Raw genomic sequence first — 19290 nt, forward strand, 5'->3', positions numbered from 1 at the left:
ATTGTTCACCCTCAGGTGGGCAGACAGTCTTCTCTGACAGACATTTAATGATGAGACTGATTTAGTTCCCGTATCCCTAAAACAGTAGGCCTATCCAACTCAGTTCAGTCACTTCCATCTTCTATAGTGAGCTATCCATCTGCGGCTCACATGTGACATGCACAACACCTTTCCACATCCTAAGCAAATATAGATTTTTCATAGTTGGCTCCAAACTTCAGGTGTGGCAATGGCCACGGTTACCAAGCACTTCAACACAGGGTTGGTCAGTTCAAATTCCGGTTAGTCAATAATTAAACATTTGAAAGAAATAGCTTCTTCTCTTCAATATCCTCTGAGAGGTCATTGAAAATGTAAATAAATATTTTCCATTATTGAATTGGAATTTCAGTTTACTTCCTGAATTGTCTAAATTCAATTGGAATTGACGTCAACCCTGCTACATACAACGGCATGGTTGACTGGCTATGTTGTTAGAGAAGTGCTTAAAGTAAACCAGAGAGTTGACTATGTCTTCTTGGAGTTTATCCCATTTAAACTTGACCCTTTTATAATGTAGTTAGGGCTTGAGATACTGTATCAGGACTCTACTGTGCAACCATTTTACTCGCATATGAGCCTAAATATTTTGTTCTGCGACCTGGAATTTTTATTTAGGAGCACCAGAAATTAAGGATTCTAACTTTAATAGCAAATATTTTTCATTGTGCTCCTAAATTTCTTTGTGTGCCCAACATTATTCAAAAAGGTCAGCGTAGACCCCTGTTTTGTCCCTATACCTCAAACGTTCGATCACATCTCCCTTCTTAGACTTCATTGCATATTTTGTATCCATGTTTTAAGTTCTGAACACATTTATCATGTTAAGGTTTAAGGTTTGGCCCATAGTGAGACCATACCTTCAGGTCAATCACGTTAGTCTTTGACTGATGACTAACATTCTGTGTCTCCTCCATTGTCACAAGAGTAAACATTTCTGTATGAGCACACACTCACTTCCACACACACGCATACACACACACACTCATATTACCAAACAGACATCTGTGTCTCCCATTTTAAACAAAGACTACAATCCCCCAGCGAGAGATTCCCAGATTCCTTCAAAGAAAGCACCAGTCTTTCAGTGCTGCATGAACGCCTATTTTAAGTCCCAATGTCTGTGCTAGGCCATTGATAGATGCAACTGCTAGCTGCCACTCTCAAGTCATTTCAAAAGCACTTGCCTCTAATGGCGTGAACAAATGTATGCTTACGCGCATGGACACACACGCAGACACACACATACAATTGTGCACACACATATACAGAGATACACACACACACACACTTTCTCTCTTTCACAGATATACACACACACACCCTATTTACCCTCTTGTAAACTGCCGAGCAACTCTGTGCGCCCTCTCATGTCTTTGCTGAATCACAGTCTCTCTCAGTCGTCTGTGAGTCTACTGAACTATTTCTGGTTAAGGAGGCAACCACACGGCCCGGCTCCAACCTCTGATCACAGTCAGATGTGAAAGTCTTTGTTCCAAATGGCACCCTAGTCCACATATAGTGCACTACCCCATACTGCTCTGTCAAAAGTAGTGCACTATGTAGGGAATAGTTTCAAGTTTTAATGTTACATGCACAAGGCATTTCATGCCTTTCTTGCAAATGCAAAACCCAACAATGCAATAATCAATAACAATGTAATATTAGAAAACACACAAGAAATATGAATACATATACAATGTATATATATAATATATATATATATATATAAGAACACAATAACTAAGTAAGTAAGCATACTACAATGAACAAAAATATAAACGCAACATGTAATTTGTTAGTTCCATGTTTCATGAGCTGAAATTAAAGATCAAAGAAATGTTATATCCCCACAAAAAGCAAGCAGCTTGGTGAGAAGGCAACAACTGTTGGCGCAATTATTAGAAAATGGAAGAAGTTGAAGATGATGGTCAATCACACTCGGTCTGGGGCTCCATGCAAGATCCCACCTCGTGGGGCATCAATGATCATGAGGAAGGTGAGGGATCAGCCCAGAACTACACGGCAGGACCTGGTCAATGACCTAAAGAGAGCTGGGACCACAGTCTCAAAGAAAACCATTGGTAACACACTATGCCGTCATGGATTCAAATCCTGCAGCACACGCAAGGTCCCCCTGCTCAAGCCAGCGCATGTCCAGGCCCGTCTGAAGTTTGCCAATGACCATCTTGATGATCCAGAGGAGGAATGGGAGAAGGTTATGTGGTCTGATGAGACAAAAATAGAGCTTTTTGGTCTAAACTCCCCTCGCCGTGTTTGGAGGAAGAAGAAGGATGAGTACAACCGCAAGAACACCATCCCAACCGTGAAGCATGGAGGTGGAAACATCATTCTTTGGGGATGCTTTTCTGCAAAGGGGACAGGACGACTGCACCGTATTGAGGGGAGGATGGATGGGGCCATGTATCGCGAGATCTTGGCCAACAACCTCCTTCCCTCAGTAAGAGCATTGAAGATGGGTCGTGGCTGGGTCTTCCAGCATGACAAGGACCCGAAACACACAGCCAGGGCAACTAAGGAGTGGCTCCGTAAGAAGCATCTCAAGGTCCTGGAGTGGTCTAGCCAGTCTCCAGACTGGAACCCAATAGAAAATCTTTGGATGGAGCTGAAAGTCCATATTGCCCAGAGACAGCCCCGAAATCTGAAGGATCTGGAGAGGTTTCTGCAAACAAAGGTTTCTGCTTTTCTGACGTATCAAATACTTTGTCATGCAATACAATGCAAATGAATTACTTAAAAATCATACAATGTGATTTTCTGGATTTTTGTTTTAGATTCCGTCTCTCACAATTGAAGTGTACCTATGATAAAATGACAGACCTCTACATGCTTTGTAAGTAGGAAAACCTGCAAAATCGTCAGTGTATCAAATACTTGTTCTCACCACTGTATGTGAAAAGAGTGAGGTAATTTGTTGCTCTCAAGAACAAAATGGGAAGATAAGACTAGACTTGTAGCATGTCTAGCCCAATGTGAGTTTAAGAAAGGCTTCTACTTTAAATGTTCATATGATTAAGTGAGTGTCACATAAATTGATAATATGGCATTGGTTGACTAGGAGATGAAATTGTTTACACTTACACTGAATTAAACACATTTTTGCTTTTATGTTTAAGCCATAAACCTCCCTCAGTCTTGAGTTGAACCACCAGATAAGACATTTGACCAGAGCCCACGTCTCAGTGAAAATTAAGACTTTCTAGTGTTTCAGCGCAATGTTTACATTGCCGGCACTTACAGTTAAACCAGAACCGTATCGCACACTTCATTGTGATCATTTATGTTATACTTATAAGTCCGTTTTTTGCACTCTGTTGTGGTCTAAACGGCTTCACAAAACCAGGTTGAAGTTTGAGAACCAATATTTGTTATGTAAATATTGCCATCTCAACTGCCATTCACATTTATTTGCATAAAGTGTCATCCAGCCAGAAGTGGGTCAGTCAGTAAGAGGCACATTTGACTGCCTGTCCTCTGGGGTAAAATTTCCCCCAGCTTCACCTCCTCTAATCCTAACCTTAACCATTACTGGGAAAATACAAAACTTACCCAAGATCAGCATCTAGGGACAACTTCAATCTACACCATAGAAGATTAGGTCGGGGCTTCATTGGGGTCCAAGGTGACACAGGCATTTAATACATAATTAGAGGTAGTTGTATATACTGTAAACAGTATTTTTGTAAATAAAGTTGTCTAGCATGACAAGACTCAGACTTAGCAGTAGATAGAAGGGAAAGTGTACAGCTCTTACTCTGATACGAGTCAGATACTTCAGAGATATTGATAGATACATTATATTGTATAATATTAACTCAGAAAAAAAAGAAACGTGCCTTTTTCATGTCCCTGTCTTTCAAAGATAATTCGTAAAAATCCAAATAACTTCACAGATCTTCTGAGTTTAAACACTGTGCTTGTTCAATGAACCATAAAATCATTTATGAACATGCACCTGTGGAACGGTCGTTAAGACACTGACAGCTTACAGACAGTAGGCAATTAAGGTCACAGTTATGAAAACGTAGGACACTAAAGAGGCCTTTTTACACCAAAAGAAAGATGCCCAGGGTCCCTGCTCATCTGCGTGAACGTGCCTTAGACATGCTGCAATGAGGCATGAGGACTGCAGATGTGGCCAGGGCAATAAATTGCAATGTCCGTACTGTGAGACGCCTAAGACAGCGCTACAGGAAGACAGGACGGACAGCTGATCATCCTCACAGTGGCAGACCGCGTGTAACAACACCTGCACAGGATCGGTCCATCCGAACATCACACCTGCGGGACAGGATGGAAACAACAACAGGATGGCAACAACAACTGCCCAAGTTACACCAGGAATGCACAATCCCTCCATCAGTGCTCAGACTGTCCGCAATAGGCTGAGAGAGGCTGGACTGAGGGCTTGTAGGCCTGTTGTAAGGCAGGTCCTCACCAGGCATCACCGGCAACAACGTCGCCTATGGACACAAACCCACTGTCGCTGGTCCAGACAGGACTGGCAAAAAGTGCTCTTCACTGACGAGTTGCGGTTTTGTCTCACCAGGGGTGATGGTCAGATTTAGCGCTACACTGAGGCCTGTACTCTGGAGAGGGATCGATTTGGTGGTGGAGGGTTCGTCATGGTCTGGGGCAGTGTGTCACAGCATCATCGGACTGAGCTTGTTGGCATTGCAAGCAATCTCAACACTGTGCGCCATAGGGAAAGACATCCTCCTCCCTCATGTGGTACCCTTCCTGTAGCCTCATCCTGACATGACACTCCAGTGTGACAGTGCCACCAGACATGCTGCTCGTTCTGTGTGTGATTTCCTGCAAGACAGGAATGTCAGTGTTCTGCCATGGCCAGCGAAGAGCCCGGATCTCAATCCCATTGAGCACGTCTGGGACCAGTTGGTTCGGAGCGTGAGGGCTAGGGACAATACCCCCAGAAATGTCCGGGAAATAGCAGGTGCCTTGGTGGAAGAGTGGGGTAACATCTCACAGCAAGAACTGGCAAATCTGGTGCAGTCCATGAGGAGGAGATGCACTGCGGTACTTAATGCAGCTGGTGGCCACACTAGATACGGAATGTTACTTTTGATTTTGACCCCACCTTTATTCAGGGACACATTATTCCATTTCTGTTAGTCACATGTCTGTGGAACTTGTTCAGTTTGTCTCAGTTGTTGAACCTTGTTATGTTCATACAAATATTTACACGTTAAGTTTGCTGAAAATAAACGCAGTTGACAGTGAGAGGATGTTTTTTGTTGTTGTTGCTGAGTTTATATATTGCACGACACGAAGACTCTTGTTCAGACACTTTAGAGATAGTTTGTGGTAGATTCAACTAAACTTATGATAATATTTTTGTTCGTCAAGCACTCCCATATCACTGAGACTCAGACATAACAGTACACTCTTAGAAAAAAGGGTTCCAAAAAGGTTATTTGCGGATGGACAGGGCTTTACCAATAACCGTTTTCATCTGAAGAACCCTTTTTGGAAGACGAGGGTTCTTTATAAGGCAAAGGGTTCTTGGATAAATTGTTCTTTGAAGGAATGAAGGATTCTTTGGAAGGCAAGAAAGGTTCTACATAGAATCCTTTTGAATCTGAATCATCTTTTTTATTGAGTTTTTTTCCCTTTCTTTCAAATAGTGCCTCAGCGTTAGTGTTTAACTCAGTGTATGAACTTTAACATCAGGAGTTTTAAATAATCGGATCAATTTAACATGTGAGAATATTTTAAATTGACCATGACTGTGTTTTTGTATTTTAATGTTTACATGGCTCAGTTGGTAGAGCATGGCAATTGCAATGCCAGGGTTGTGGGTTTGATTCCCACGTGGGACCAGTAAGAAAAAGTAAAACAATTAATGCACTCACTACTGTAGCTCTGGGTAAGAGCATCTCCTAAATGACTCAAATGTAAATATATATATATATATTGTGTATAATGTGCATTTGTATATTGTATTATACATTGCACATTAGGAAAAGAGACCTCTGTCTCAATATGTATTCCCTTTCAAAATAAAGGTTAAATAAACATTTTAAATAAATGTACCTATATGGGAATATTTGTACTATAATCTTGCATTCCCTTGATCATTTTACATATACAGTACTGACATAGTTGATATCTTTGCCACGATTTCTTTCTTTCAAATAAGTGTTTTCTGGGATTTTATTGAAGAGAAGGGAGTTTGAGTGAACCAGCAGTGTATTGTATGGTAAACATCAAATTGGCCACTTAGCCGGTGTTACCTACTTGTTGATTGTTTAGTGTAACATTTCTAGTGTTGATTCAGGAGTTGAATGAACTCTGTAAAGTGGTGTAAAAGAACCCTAGTGTTTGGTGTTAACAACCAGAGTTGAGTGTGATTGTGTCATTTTTACTCAATGCCCATCATTGTCATATTTCCCAGCATGCTCTATTGCGGGTTGATTTTCAGAATTGTTTGTTGCTTCACAAAGGTATGCTACACAAAGATAAATAACTTTGATATTTCTAAACTAATCCACTCTGTTAGTATTTGGACTTATTGCAGCCGTTACTGATTGCACCAGTTCCCGTTTAGATGATTTAGGTAGTCTCCATTATCCACCTTCAGTCATTCTGAATGCAGGCTTGCTGGTGATCAAAAGTTCCAATTGTTGGATATCCTCACTCTAGCTGGATTCTAATAGGAATAACATATCACTTTTGCAAGCCAGCATAATGTGACTTGCAGGACTGATATGGCCTGTAAATCAGGAGCTTCCGACTACTGTGTTAGGGTACAACTAGGCTGTGAAAAAGGCCTTATGATATATGTGATGTATTGTCATAAAAAAATATGCAAATAAGACTGGTAGAACTGTTCAAATCAAATGTTATTTGTCACATACACATGGTTAGCAGATGTTAATGCGAGTGTAGCGAAATGCTTGTGCTGCTAGTTCCGACAATGCAGTAATAACCAACAAGTAATCTAACTATCAATTCCAAAACTACTACCTTATACACACAAGTGTAAGGGGAGAAAGAATATGTACATAAAGATATATGAATGAGTGATGGTACAGAGCGGCATAGGCAAGATACAGTAGATGGTATCGAGTACAGTATATACATATGAGATGAGTATGTAAACAAAGTGGCATAGTTAAAGTGGCTAGTGATACATGTATTACATAAAGATGCAGTAGATGATATAGAGTACAGTATATACGTATACATATGAGATGAATAATGTAGGGTATGTAAACATTATATTAGGTAGCATTGTTTAAAGTGGCTAGTGATATATTTTACATCATTTCCCATCAATTCCCATTATTAAAGTGGCTGGAGTTGAGTCAGTGTGTTGGCAGCAGCCACTCAATGTTAGTGGTGGCTGTTTAACAGTCTGTTAGAAGCTGTTTTTCAGTCTCTCGGTCCCAGCTTTGATGCACCTGTACTGACCTCGCCTTCTGGATGATAGCGGGGTGAACAGGCAGTGGCTCGGGTGGTTGTTGTCCTTGATTATCTTTGTGGCCTTCCTGTGACATCGGGTGGTGTAGGTGTCCTGGTGGGCAGGTAGTTTGCCCCCGGTGATGCGTTGTGCAGACCTCACTACCCTCTGGAGAGCCTTACGGTTGTGGGTGGAGCAGTTGCCGTACCAGGCGGTGATACTCCATTCAACCCCTCCCATCTATCACTCAACATCATCCATTTCGGATTTCTACTTGCCATATATTTTTCAACTGTGCTGTGATGCTTCACAAAATAATTGAACCTTCCTATTCTCATAGCTTCTACAGATTGTAAATAAAAAATACACATTTTTGCTAAAACAATTATTATATTATTGATTGATTGACTATGGCTTTTCAAATCACCCAGTATTGCTATCTGTAGTGTTAGTTCTAGGCAAATGTTGCAATTCTTCAGCCATTCCTGGACCTGTGACCAAAAATGAGCTACATATGGACAATACCAAAATAAATGATCTAATGACCTCTTCACAGCAGAATCTGCAGAGCTGGGAAGATTGTATCCCCCATGTATATAACATTCTATTAGTTGCAAGAATTTTGTATAGTCATTTATATTGAAAAATGTGAAGTTTTGAATCCGGCGTTGTTTTGCGTATCAATTCATAAACCATGTGCCATCGAATGGGAAATCTCTTCCCAACTATTTTGCCATTTATATGGCACAGCTGTCAGTTTTTTGGTCCTTAAATGAAATTGGTATATGTTTTTATTTATCACACTTTTCTTTAACCATTTATGTTCTTTAATACAGGGCCGACATACAAGTTCCTTACTTTTTTCCCCCTCTACTTGCCTCTTCAATTTTTGTGGTAATGCTGCAATTAATTGGTTGTAATTTTGGGTAGAGCAGACATTTCCATATGTCTGTGTTAGCTGCATGTGTGACATAACTCCACCAGTCCTATTTATGATATCATTCACTAAATTTATGCCTTTTTTATACATTTCTTCAATAAATACCGTTTTTTTTAATCAATTAGTATATTTGAATTTAACCACAATATTTGTTGTACTATTTGTTCTGTCCTTTCTGGTGGATTAAATTGAAATTGCAACCAACTTTCTAAGGCTTGTTTAAAAAATAAAGATATTTTGGAGATAATTTCCTTTTCAAACAACCGAAAGTGAGCAGGTGTAATCTGCATAAATGGGAAAAGGCCCTAGGAAGAACCCTTGAAAGATAAAAGGGTTATTGGTAGAACCCTTCATATAGGGTTCTAGGTAGAACCTTTAGAGGATAAAAAGGTTATTTGTAGAACCCTTTATTGGGATTTCTACAAAGAACCCTTCTTAGAGGGTTCTAGGTAGAACCATTTACAGAAGGTTATTCTATGGAGACAAACCGAAGAACCCTATATGGTTATACTTAGCACACTCTAAGTAGAACCCTATATGGTTCTACATAGTGTAGATAGCAAAGTACGTGTTCAGTTGTTATTCTAATGTATATACAGTAGGAAAGTTTGTGGGAGACAGAAATATGTGTTCTCTTAACTATTGCATGATGGGTATTTCTTTGCTTGTGCTTAGCTTAAAATGTGTACTTAGAGTTTTTAGATATGGGTCAAATACATTTCAGTCTCTCTCGCTTTCTCTTTGTCTATATAGGGGATGTTTAAGAGAAGGGAATTTTGCTTCTGAATGCTCAGCCTCTTAGTTTCAGTTAGTTTTCAGATCTGATTTACACATTTTTATTTAGTTAAAGTTTTATAAAAAACATTTATTTCATTTTTATATTATTTAGTTTTAGTGTTAGTGTTAGGAACAGAAAGTAGCCTGTGCCTGGGTGACTAGGAGCCATTTATGTGTTGTATAGTTAGTGTTTTTGGGGATGTCACTAATTGCCACTGTGGGACAGTAATTCGTAAGGTGATGGGTCAAGTCATAGGTTAGGTTATGTTAACAGGTAGACTCAGCGAGATAACGAAGATGCACAAAGTAAACGGTAATAGTGGGTAGGGCAGGGAATTGCCAGGGACCGCATGATACAATATCACAATACGTGGGTGCCATTACTATATGTTTTGCGATTCTCACGATTCTATAGTGGATGTATTGCGATTCAATACTGTGCTTGTATTGCGATTCCATGGTCCAAACATATTGCTCACCATATGTTTGCTGCAGAGGGACGAGAGAGAGCCATGAGAAAATACGTTTTAAATCAGTCATGGCAATAAGTGCTTAAAAACCAAATTGGCCCCTTATTTAAAACGAAGATAGAGAACCAGTTATGAAGGAAAAATACTGGAGTTTTGTGCAGGTACAGCCAACTATTGCAAAAATAATATTGCGATATTGTCAAAACAATATGATGTGGTATATCATCAAAAATTATATCCCGATTTGTAACTGTTTCGATTTTTTTCCCTCATCACTAACAGTGGGTCAATTTCCTCAACAACCAGGAACGTTGAAGTGCGAGGCTTAACTTCTCCACTGTTTTGGTCCCATAGCTATCACGCTGCGTGACGCGGACCTGTGTACATGCGCAGGTACTCGGTGTGACTGTGTGAGAGCAAAGTCTCGCATCTCACTCATCTCAATGGGCACATTTCTCTGCTCAGACGTTGCTGATGTCTGTCAGATCTTACAACAACTGGATAGGTATTTTACATATCAGAACACCACTAGGTCGTGTTCCCCTGCTCAGACGCTGCATGCATCAACCAATGGTTGCGTGCCAAGTCATCGACTGTCGTCGACTAACAGATTGCTATAACATATGTGGTTAGCTGATAGGTAAAATAGCTATCCAGGCATTGCAGTGGAACGCGACCTGTATCTGCGGTACTGCTCATCTCCCTGACACACACACACTGGTCAGCTCCAAGTAGGCCCTGTGTGTGGGGAATGGCTCACATCTGTTCTCTGTCAAACAAAACGGAAAACACCAAATCAAAATCAAATCAAATGTAATGGTCACATACACATATTTAGCAGATGTTATTGCAGGTGTATCTGTAACGATGTACGCTGAGAATCGGGAAGCAAGTTCAGGGAGTATTTAATAAATAAATGAACAAAGCCAGAAACAAACAGCTCAAGAAACAGCAATAATGACGACTGGGGAAGAAACAGCAACAATGACGACTGGGGAAGAAACCAAAGGCAGTGACATATAAAGGGCAGGTAATCAAGGAGGTGATGGAGTCCAGGTGAGTGTCATTACGCTGGTGACAGGTGTGCACCCTAACGAGCAGCCTGGTGACCTAGAGGCCGGAGAGGGAGCACACGTGACAGTATCGAAATTCTTGTGTTCCTAAGTCCAGTGCAGTAGTATCTAACGATTCACAACAATACACAAATCTAAAAGAATTAAATATATAATAAAAATATAAATATTAGGACGAGCAATGTCGGAGTGGCATTGACTAAATACAGTATAATATTAAAATAATATACATATGAGATGAGTAAAGCAGTATGTGAACATTATTAAAGTGACTAGTGTTCCATTATTAAAGTGGCCAGTGATTTCTATGCATTTGTATTTATTATGAAATCAAATGTATTTATATAGCCCTTCGTACATCAGCTGATATCTCAAAGTGCTGTACAGAAACCCAGCCTAAAACCCCAAACAGCAAGCAATGCAGGTGTAGAAGCACGGTGGCTAGGAAAAACTCCCTAGAAAGGCCAAAACCTAGGAAGAAACCAAGAGAGGAACCAGGCTATGTGGGGTGGCCAGTCCTCTTCTGGCTGTGCCGGGTGGAGATTATAACAGAACATGGCCAAGATGTTCAAATGTTCATAAATGACCAGCATGGTCAAATAATAATAATAATCACAGCCAGAACAGTTGAAACTGGAGCAGCAGCACGGCCAGGTGGACTGGGGACAGCAAGGAGTCATCATGTCAGGTAGTCCTGAGGCATGGTCCTAGGGCTCAGGTCCTCCGAGAGAGAGAAAGAAAGAGAGAATTAGAGAGAGCACACTTAAATTCACACAGGACACCGGATAGGACAGGAGAAGTACTCCAGATATAACAAACTGACCCTAGCCCCCCGACACATAAACTACTGCAGCATAAATACTGGAGGCTGAGACAGGAGGGGTCAGGAGACACTGTGGCCCCATCCGAGGACACCCCCGGACAGGGCCAAACAGGAAGGATATAACCCCACCCACTTTGCCAAAGCACAGCCCCCACACCACTAGAGGGATATCTTCAACCACCAACTTACCATCCTGAGACAAGGCCGAGTACAGCCCACAAAGATCTCCGCCACGGCACAACCCAAGGGGGGCGCCAACCCAGACAGGAAGATCACATCAGTGACTCAACCCACTCAAGTGACACACCCACTCACCTGGACTATGAAAGAGCCCTAGTAAGCCAGTGACTCAGCCCCCGTAACAGGGTTAGAGGCAGAGAATCCCAGTGGAAAGAGGGCAACCGGCCAGGCAGAGACAGCAAGGGCGGTTCGTTGCTCCAGAGCCTTTCCGTTCACCTTCCCACTCCTGGGCCAGACTACACTCAATCATATGACCCACTGAAGAGATGAGTCTTCAGTAAAGACTTAAAGGTTGAGACCGAGTTTGCGTCTCTGACATGGGTAGGCAGACCATTCCATAGAAATGGAGCTCTATAGGAGAAAGCCCTGCCTCCAGCTGTTTGCTTAGAAATTCTAGGGACAATTAGGAGGCCTGGGTCTTGTGACCGTAGCGTACGTGTAGGTATGTACGGCAGGACCAAATCAGAGAGATAGGTAGGAGCAAGCCCATGTAATGCTTTGTAGGTTAGCAGTAAAACCTTGAAATCAGCCCTTGCCTTGACAGGAAGCCAGTGTAGGGAGGCTAGCACTGGAGTAATATGATCACATTTTTGGGTTCTGGTCACGATTCTAGCAGCCGTATTTAGCACTAACTGAAGTTAATTTAGTGCTTTATCCGGGTAGCCGGAAAGTAGAGCATTGCAGTAGTCTAACCTAGAAGTGACCAAAAGCATGGATACATTTTTCTGCATCATTTTTGGACAGAAAGTTTCTGATTTTTGCAATGTTACGTAGATGGAAAAAAGCTGTCCTTGAAATGGTCTTGATATGTTCTTTGCAGACAGAGTTCAGTGTGTCAAATCGGAGGGCATGCTGTCCGGTCCTCTGGAAGTCTCTATGGGGGTGCCACAGGGTTCAATCCTCGGGCCGACTCTTTTTTCTGTATATATCAATGATGTTGCTCTTGCTGCGGGCGATTCCCTGATCCACCTCTACGCAGACGACACCATTCTATATACTCCTTCACTCACGCCGCCAAACTTACCCTAGTAAAACTGACTATCCTACCGATCCTCGACTTCGGCGATGTCATCTACAAAATTGCTTCCATCACTCTACTCAGCAAACTGGATGCAGTTTATCACAGTGCCATCCGTTTTGTCACTAAAGCACCTTATACCACCCACCACTGCGACTTGTACGCTCTAGTCGGCTGGCCCTCGCTACATATTCGTCGCCAGACCCACTGGCTCCAGGTCATCTACAAGTCCATGCTAGGTAAAGCTCCGCCTTATCTCAGTTCACTGGTCACGATGGCAACACCCATCCGTAGCACGCGCTCCAGCAGGTGTATCTCACTGATCATCCCTAAAGCCAACACCTCATTTGGCCGCCTTTCATTCCAGTTCTCTGCTGCCTGTGACTGGAACGAATTGCAAAAATCGCTGAAGTTGGAGACTTTTATCTCCCTCACCAACTTCAAACATCTGCTATCTGAGCAGCTAACCGATCGCTGCAGCTGTACATAGTCTATCGGCAAATAGCCCACCCATTTTTACCTACCTCATCCCCATACTGTTTTTATTTATTTACTTTTCTGCTCTTTTGCACACCAATATCTCTACCTGTACATGACCATCTGATCATTTATCACTCCAGTGTTAATCTGCAAAATTGTAATTATTCGCCTACCTCATGCCTTTTGCACACAATGTATATAGACTCCCCTTTTTTTCCTACTGTGTTATTGACTTGTTAATTGTTTACTCCATGTGTAACTCTGTGTTGTCTGCTCACACTGCTATGCTTTATCTTGGCCAGGTCGCAGTTGCAAATGAGAACTTGTTCTCAACTAGCCTACCTGGTTAAATAAAGGTGAAATAAAATAAATCAAAAAAGAGAGATCAGGGTCCAGAGTAACGCCGAGGTCCTTCACAGTTTTATTTGAGACGACTGTACAACCATTGAGATTAATTGTCAGATTCAACAGAAGATCTCTTTATTTCTTGGGACCTAGAAAAAGCATCTCTGTTTTGTCCGAGTTTAAAAGTAGAAAGTTTGCAGCCATCCACTTCCTTATGTCTGAAACACAGGCTTCCAGCGAGTGTAATTTTGGGGCTTCACCATGTTTCATTGAAATGTACAGCTGTGTGTCATCCGCATAGCAGTGAAAGTTACCATTATGTTTTCGAATGACATCCCCAAGAGGAAAAATATATAGTGATATATATATTATGGATCCCCATCCCCATCAGCTCCTGCCAAGACAGCAGCTACTCTTCCTGGGTTCCAAACACACCAAAGCACCCACATTATATATAAAACAACAGATAAAACAGTGAACAATGTTTGTACTGAATGAGCTAAAGATGAAACTGTACATCATATAACATCCCTACACCATCACATATCCACAACACAAAATGTTCAATACCACCATATAGGGCAGCAGAGTCTACGGTGCAGGGTTGAGTAGCCGGGTGGTATCCGGCTAGTGAGGGCTATTTAACAGTCTGATGTCCTTGAGATAGAAGTTGTTTTTGATGCACCTGTACTGACCTCACCTTCTGGATGATAGCGGGGTGAACAGGCCGTGGCTCAGGGGGTTAATGTCCTTGATGATCTTTTTGGCCTTCCTGTGACATCGGGTGCTGTAGGTGACCTGGAGGGCAGGCGGTGTGTCCCCGGCGATGCGTTGGAGCAGACCGTACCACCTTCTGGAGAGCCCTGCGGTTGAGGGCAGTGCAGTTGCCGTACCATGCGGTGATACAGCCCGACATGGTACCCTATTCACTATATAGTGCACTACTTTTGACCAGGGACCATAGGGATAGGAATAGGGTGCAATTTGGGAGACAAACATGATTTACCTCTTTATAATGAGGATGACGGAAGCCGGAGATCCAGAGTTTTTCATTTATCTGTTTGTTTTATAAAGAATCTAATAATTCAAAGCTCCACTGAGTTAAGTAGAACAGGAAGGTACTTTCGATCATGGGCCCGGCCACTTAATTGCCTTTCCCACAATGCATTTGTGCGTTTACAGTGGCCATGTTTTTTCTCATTCACTCTCGGTTAAAAGTTCTGTTACGGTGTGCGGGAGCAAGATACTGTTGATAGTGCTGTTAGCAGGGAGCTGTTTTCTTGTTTTCAATTGCCTCGGCAGAAGGGGCCCAGTGAAGATAAAATGGCTAGGAGAAATAAGTCTCTGCTCAGTCTTGTGGCTTTTCAGATCGAGATGTCTCACTCTCTCCCACTTTGGGTTTAATGGTTACGTTGAAAGGGAATGGGGATACCTAGTCAGTTGCACAACTGAATGCATTCAATCGAAATGTGTCTTACGCATATATCCCAACCCCTCTGAATCAGAGAGGTGCAGGGGGAAGCTTTAATTGACATCTGGGGAGCAGTTGTTGTTGGGGGTTAAATGCCTTGCTCAAGGGCAGAAGTATCTACCTTGTCGGCTCGGGGATTCAAACCAGCAACCTTTCGGTTACTGGCCCAACACTCTTAACTGCTAGGCTGCCTGCCACCCCTGTCTATGGGAGAGGTCCTGAAAAGACTATGGGATTTCTCAATTGGCCTCGTTGTGACTCTAAGGGCCGGTTTCCCGGACACAGATTCATTCATTTACCACCACTCCTTGACTAACAAACACTCTCAGTGGAGAATCTGTATATGAAGTGCTTTATATTCCAGGAATATGCTTAGTTTTGGTCCAACCCTAAAACCTAGTTATGTGGACATACAGGTAACTGCCAAAATAAAGGAAACCCCAACATAGTGTCTTTATAGGGGTTGGGCCACCACGAGCCACCATGGTGTAAAGTCTACAAGTGTCTGGAACTCTATTGGAGGGATACAACACCATTCTTCCACAATACATTTTATCATTTGGTGTTTTGTTGATGGTGGTGGAAAATCTAAGACGGCCATGGCATATCTTGAAACATCAGGAAGCTGAACAGTCTTTGTCACTGAAGCTCCTGCCAAACGTGCCCAAACAATCACCTCTCTTTCAAAGTCACTGAGATCTCTTTTTCTAGCCATGGTAGCCAAAATAATGGGCAATTTTTTCCACTCAGGAATTCAAACCAGCAACCTTTCAGTTACTGGCCCAATGCTCTAACTGCTAGGCTACCTGCCACCCAAATAGGCTGGATGTTGATACCCAATAGGCTGGGTAGCACCTCCGACTAGAGGGTTTATCTACAGCTATTCCCTTTGGTCTCCCGTCCAGGGTTTTAACAAAGCCCAGCCCTGTTTAGCTTTGATAGTTGTCACTGACCATAACCCATGTGCTATTGTGAGAATTATTGTTGAGGAATCTCCACTTAATAGATTCACTGTTGCTGTTAAAGTCATTCCAAATGGTAGGTTCAACAGAGCAAATGAAATGGAACCATATATCATCAATTATGCTATTTAGGCCTATATAGCATCTGGGAAGTCATCAACAGCTATTGGAACTAATGGAACTTACAAGTTAATAATAAATATGTTCGATTCACATCTCAATCGCAACCAAAAATGTAAGTTAAGAATAGACCAACTGGAATTAAATACTCAGTGGCACAGATCGAGCTATCTAAGCAGAAGAAGCATCTTCATATGTTGATATTTGGTTGCATTGAGAACCAAACACAATTCAATATCATTTTTGCGATACGGTAAATAGCCTATTTATTGTCGACAAGTTAACAACTAATATGTTGGATTCATCTCAACCAAAAATAAAAGTCAAATAAATAAAATAATAGGATTAAGTCAGTGGCTCGAATCTAGCTATCCGAGCAGTAGATTTACTGGATTACAAAAGTAATATTGAATTGTGTTTGGTTGATAACCATAAACAAATATCAACATTTAAATATCTTTTAATCTCCTTTAAATGTTGATATTTGGTTATGTTATCAACCAAACACAATTCAATGTTACTTTTGTAATCCAGTAAATAGCCAAATGTTAAGGCCGTCTTAGAAACAAATGTAACGGTATTCATTTAACCTTAAAATGAGTAACACATCCATGGCCACATTTTGAGGTTACTGTACCAATAAATGTATTTTATGTAATCATAGAAAGTGTCTATGTTCAGGATCGCAGGTCTGTGGAAGTCTTCACAATTGCTATAATAATCTGCACAGAATCTCAAACGGCATTGATCACTTGCACCATGTACTTTAATGTAATTTCATCTGCAATCCAGGTTATTTGGAAGTGCTATTAGATGAATCACAGTGATAACACATTAAATTGTTGTATAAATAAATACAATATATGGCATTGTATTCCCAATTGAACTTCTAAATGGTTGACATTGCAGTGATAACACATTTAGGTGACAACTAAACCAAAAATGAGACCTACATTTTCCTTGGGAATTTGGTTGTGCTTTTAGATGATTGAAAGCATAGTGATAACACATTGGGAATTCAACAAGCTTTTGGCTGTCTTTTTGATGAAAAGGTGGGTGAGAAAAGGGTTGTAAATGTCATTGATCAACGTATCTACCAAATATGACCAAATTCTCCACGTTGAAATGGCGTGGTGTGCTCTGTGTTTTATATTTGATTTTGTGTCATCCACTTGCACCCCAAACATGCTTTCTCGCCACAACTGCCTCACCCTCATCCAGTTTATTCTCAGGGTCATCAGCACTGTTAACTGTAATCGGTGTATGTACCGAATTGAAGTATGTAAAGTCGCTTTCCCCTCAGATCCATCTGTGCTTCTTCCAAAACGCTTCATTATCCATTAGTCATTACCACAGAACTCAGGGAACTGCCAAAATACCTTTTCTCTGGCTGAAGAAGTTTCTATTTCAGCACTTTGGTTTATTTGGCTTAGAACTTTTAAATATGAAAACTGGAGTAGGCCTAAGAAAGGCCTAAGAAAATGAAGGGGGAAAGGTCAAATAAACTTAGCGTTGTGTTCTGAAGCTAATCCAGACCTACTGTTCACAATGATGTTGTTGTTCATGTTGGTTTGGAATGACTTTACCTACTTACTTTTCCCTCACGAAAGGTTATGGCCGATTGTTATCTTCCAAGGTCCTGGAAAAGAAGTTAAAGGTTTTTATGGCCTGTTTTTTGTTGTGGTCTTAAATGAAGTTATCTACGGCCTTTGGGCTATCTGAAAAAAACAGTTTTTCTCACATTGGAACATGGACAAAGGACTGTTCTCCCAAGACTTCCCTTGTTCAAGTCTGGTCATTCCCTGGGGAGTGTTGCAGACAAAACCTTAACATTCCATTCCATGTGAATTATGCTATCTGTTGATGAAAAGGGATATTCTATATGGCTTTTAGATTTTTTTTCTCAGTAACCATGCTATACACTGCAATGTGGATGTGTGTGTAACCAGGCCAGCGCGGTACAGCTCAGCATGGCTGGGCTTGACTCGGGCTCAGTATTGTGAATCAACCCTGTTTCTCTCCATGTGTTTCATGTCCCTTTCCATCTCTATCTTCCCCTACAACAGACATACATCGGCTCCATCCTGGCTGCGGTGAACCCGTACCAGTCCATCCCTGACCTATACGACCGGCCGGCAGTGGAGAGGTACAGCCGACACCACTTGGGCGAGATTTCCCCGCACATCTACGCTGTAGCAAACGAGTGTTACCGTTCCCTATGGAAGAGACTGCAGAACCAGTGTGTGTTAATCAGGTGAGTGATGATTGTTGTGAGTTGTTGTTTTGCTTGACTTTATTTGGATGCACTGATTGTAAGTCACTCAGTGTAAAAGCATATGCTATCAGGAACACTAAATGACTGAAATGATGTTGGGTCATTTGAAGAGAAATGGAATGAGAAATGTGATTGGGTAGGCTGCCATCAGGTGAGAGAATGTAGAGAAGTCATTGGCTTGTCATTTTGTGAGCTGTGAATGGTGGGCAATTTACAGTGGTGGAAAAAGTACCCAATTGTCATACTTGAGTAAAAGTATAGATACCTTAATAGAAAGTTACTCAAGTAAAGTGAAAGTCAGCCAGTAAAATACTACTTGAGTAAAAGTCTAAAAGTATTTGGTTTTAAATATACTTAAATATTAAATATACTAAACTTCACAAGAACCCAAACTGGTTTAGCAGTGAGAGACAAGATCATGTTTTCAGGGAGTTTGTGGCATTCTAACTTTATGTACGGGGGGGGGGGGGTCTAATAAAATACTATGTATATCGAGCCACTGCTCACATTATATTAGGATTTCAGGGAGTTTGTGGCATTCTAACTTTATGTACGGGGGGGGGGGTGTCTAATAAAATACTATGTATATCGAGCCACTGCTCACATTATATTAGGATTTTTTTGTAACAAAAATCTTGAAACCTTTTATTGTTTATTTCTACGAAGAAAAATACAAAACATTATAAGGCGTATCAAAATTAAATGTAATTGCTAAAATATACTTAAGTATCAAAAGTAAAAGTATAAATCATTTAAAATTTCTGATATTAGCAGACAGCACCATTTTCTTGTTTTTAAAATGTACGGATAGCC

The 19290-nt window shown here is 41.3% G+C and overlaps 1 protein-coding gene across 1 annotated transcript in view; it reads left to right on the forward strand.

Annotated features, from left to right (window-relative positions):
• The window catches only part of myo10 (myosin X), a 253221-nt gene that overhangs the window by 123729 nt on the left and 110202 nt on the right, over window positions 1-19290 (forward strand). The window contains exon 4 of the mRNA XM_065013323.1: window positions 18269-18456. Coding sequence (XP_064869395.1) covers window positions 18269-18456 — 188 coding nt within the window. The remainder of the gene's footprint in view (window positions 1-18268; window positions 18457-19290) is intronic.

Source organism: Oncorhynchus nerka, linkage group LG9b (genome assembly GCF_034236695.1).
Source record: "Oncorhynchus nerka isolate Pitt River linkage group LG9b, Oner_Uvic_2.0, whole genome shotgun sequence".
Taxonomy (NCBI): domain Eukaryota; kingdom Metazoa; phylum Chordata; class Actinopteri; order Salmoniformes; family Salmonidae; genus Oncorhynchus; species Oncorhynchus nerka.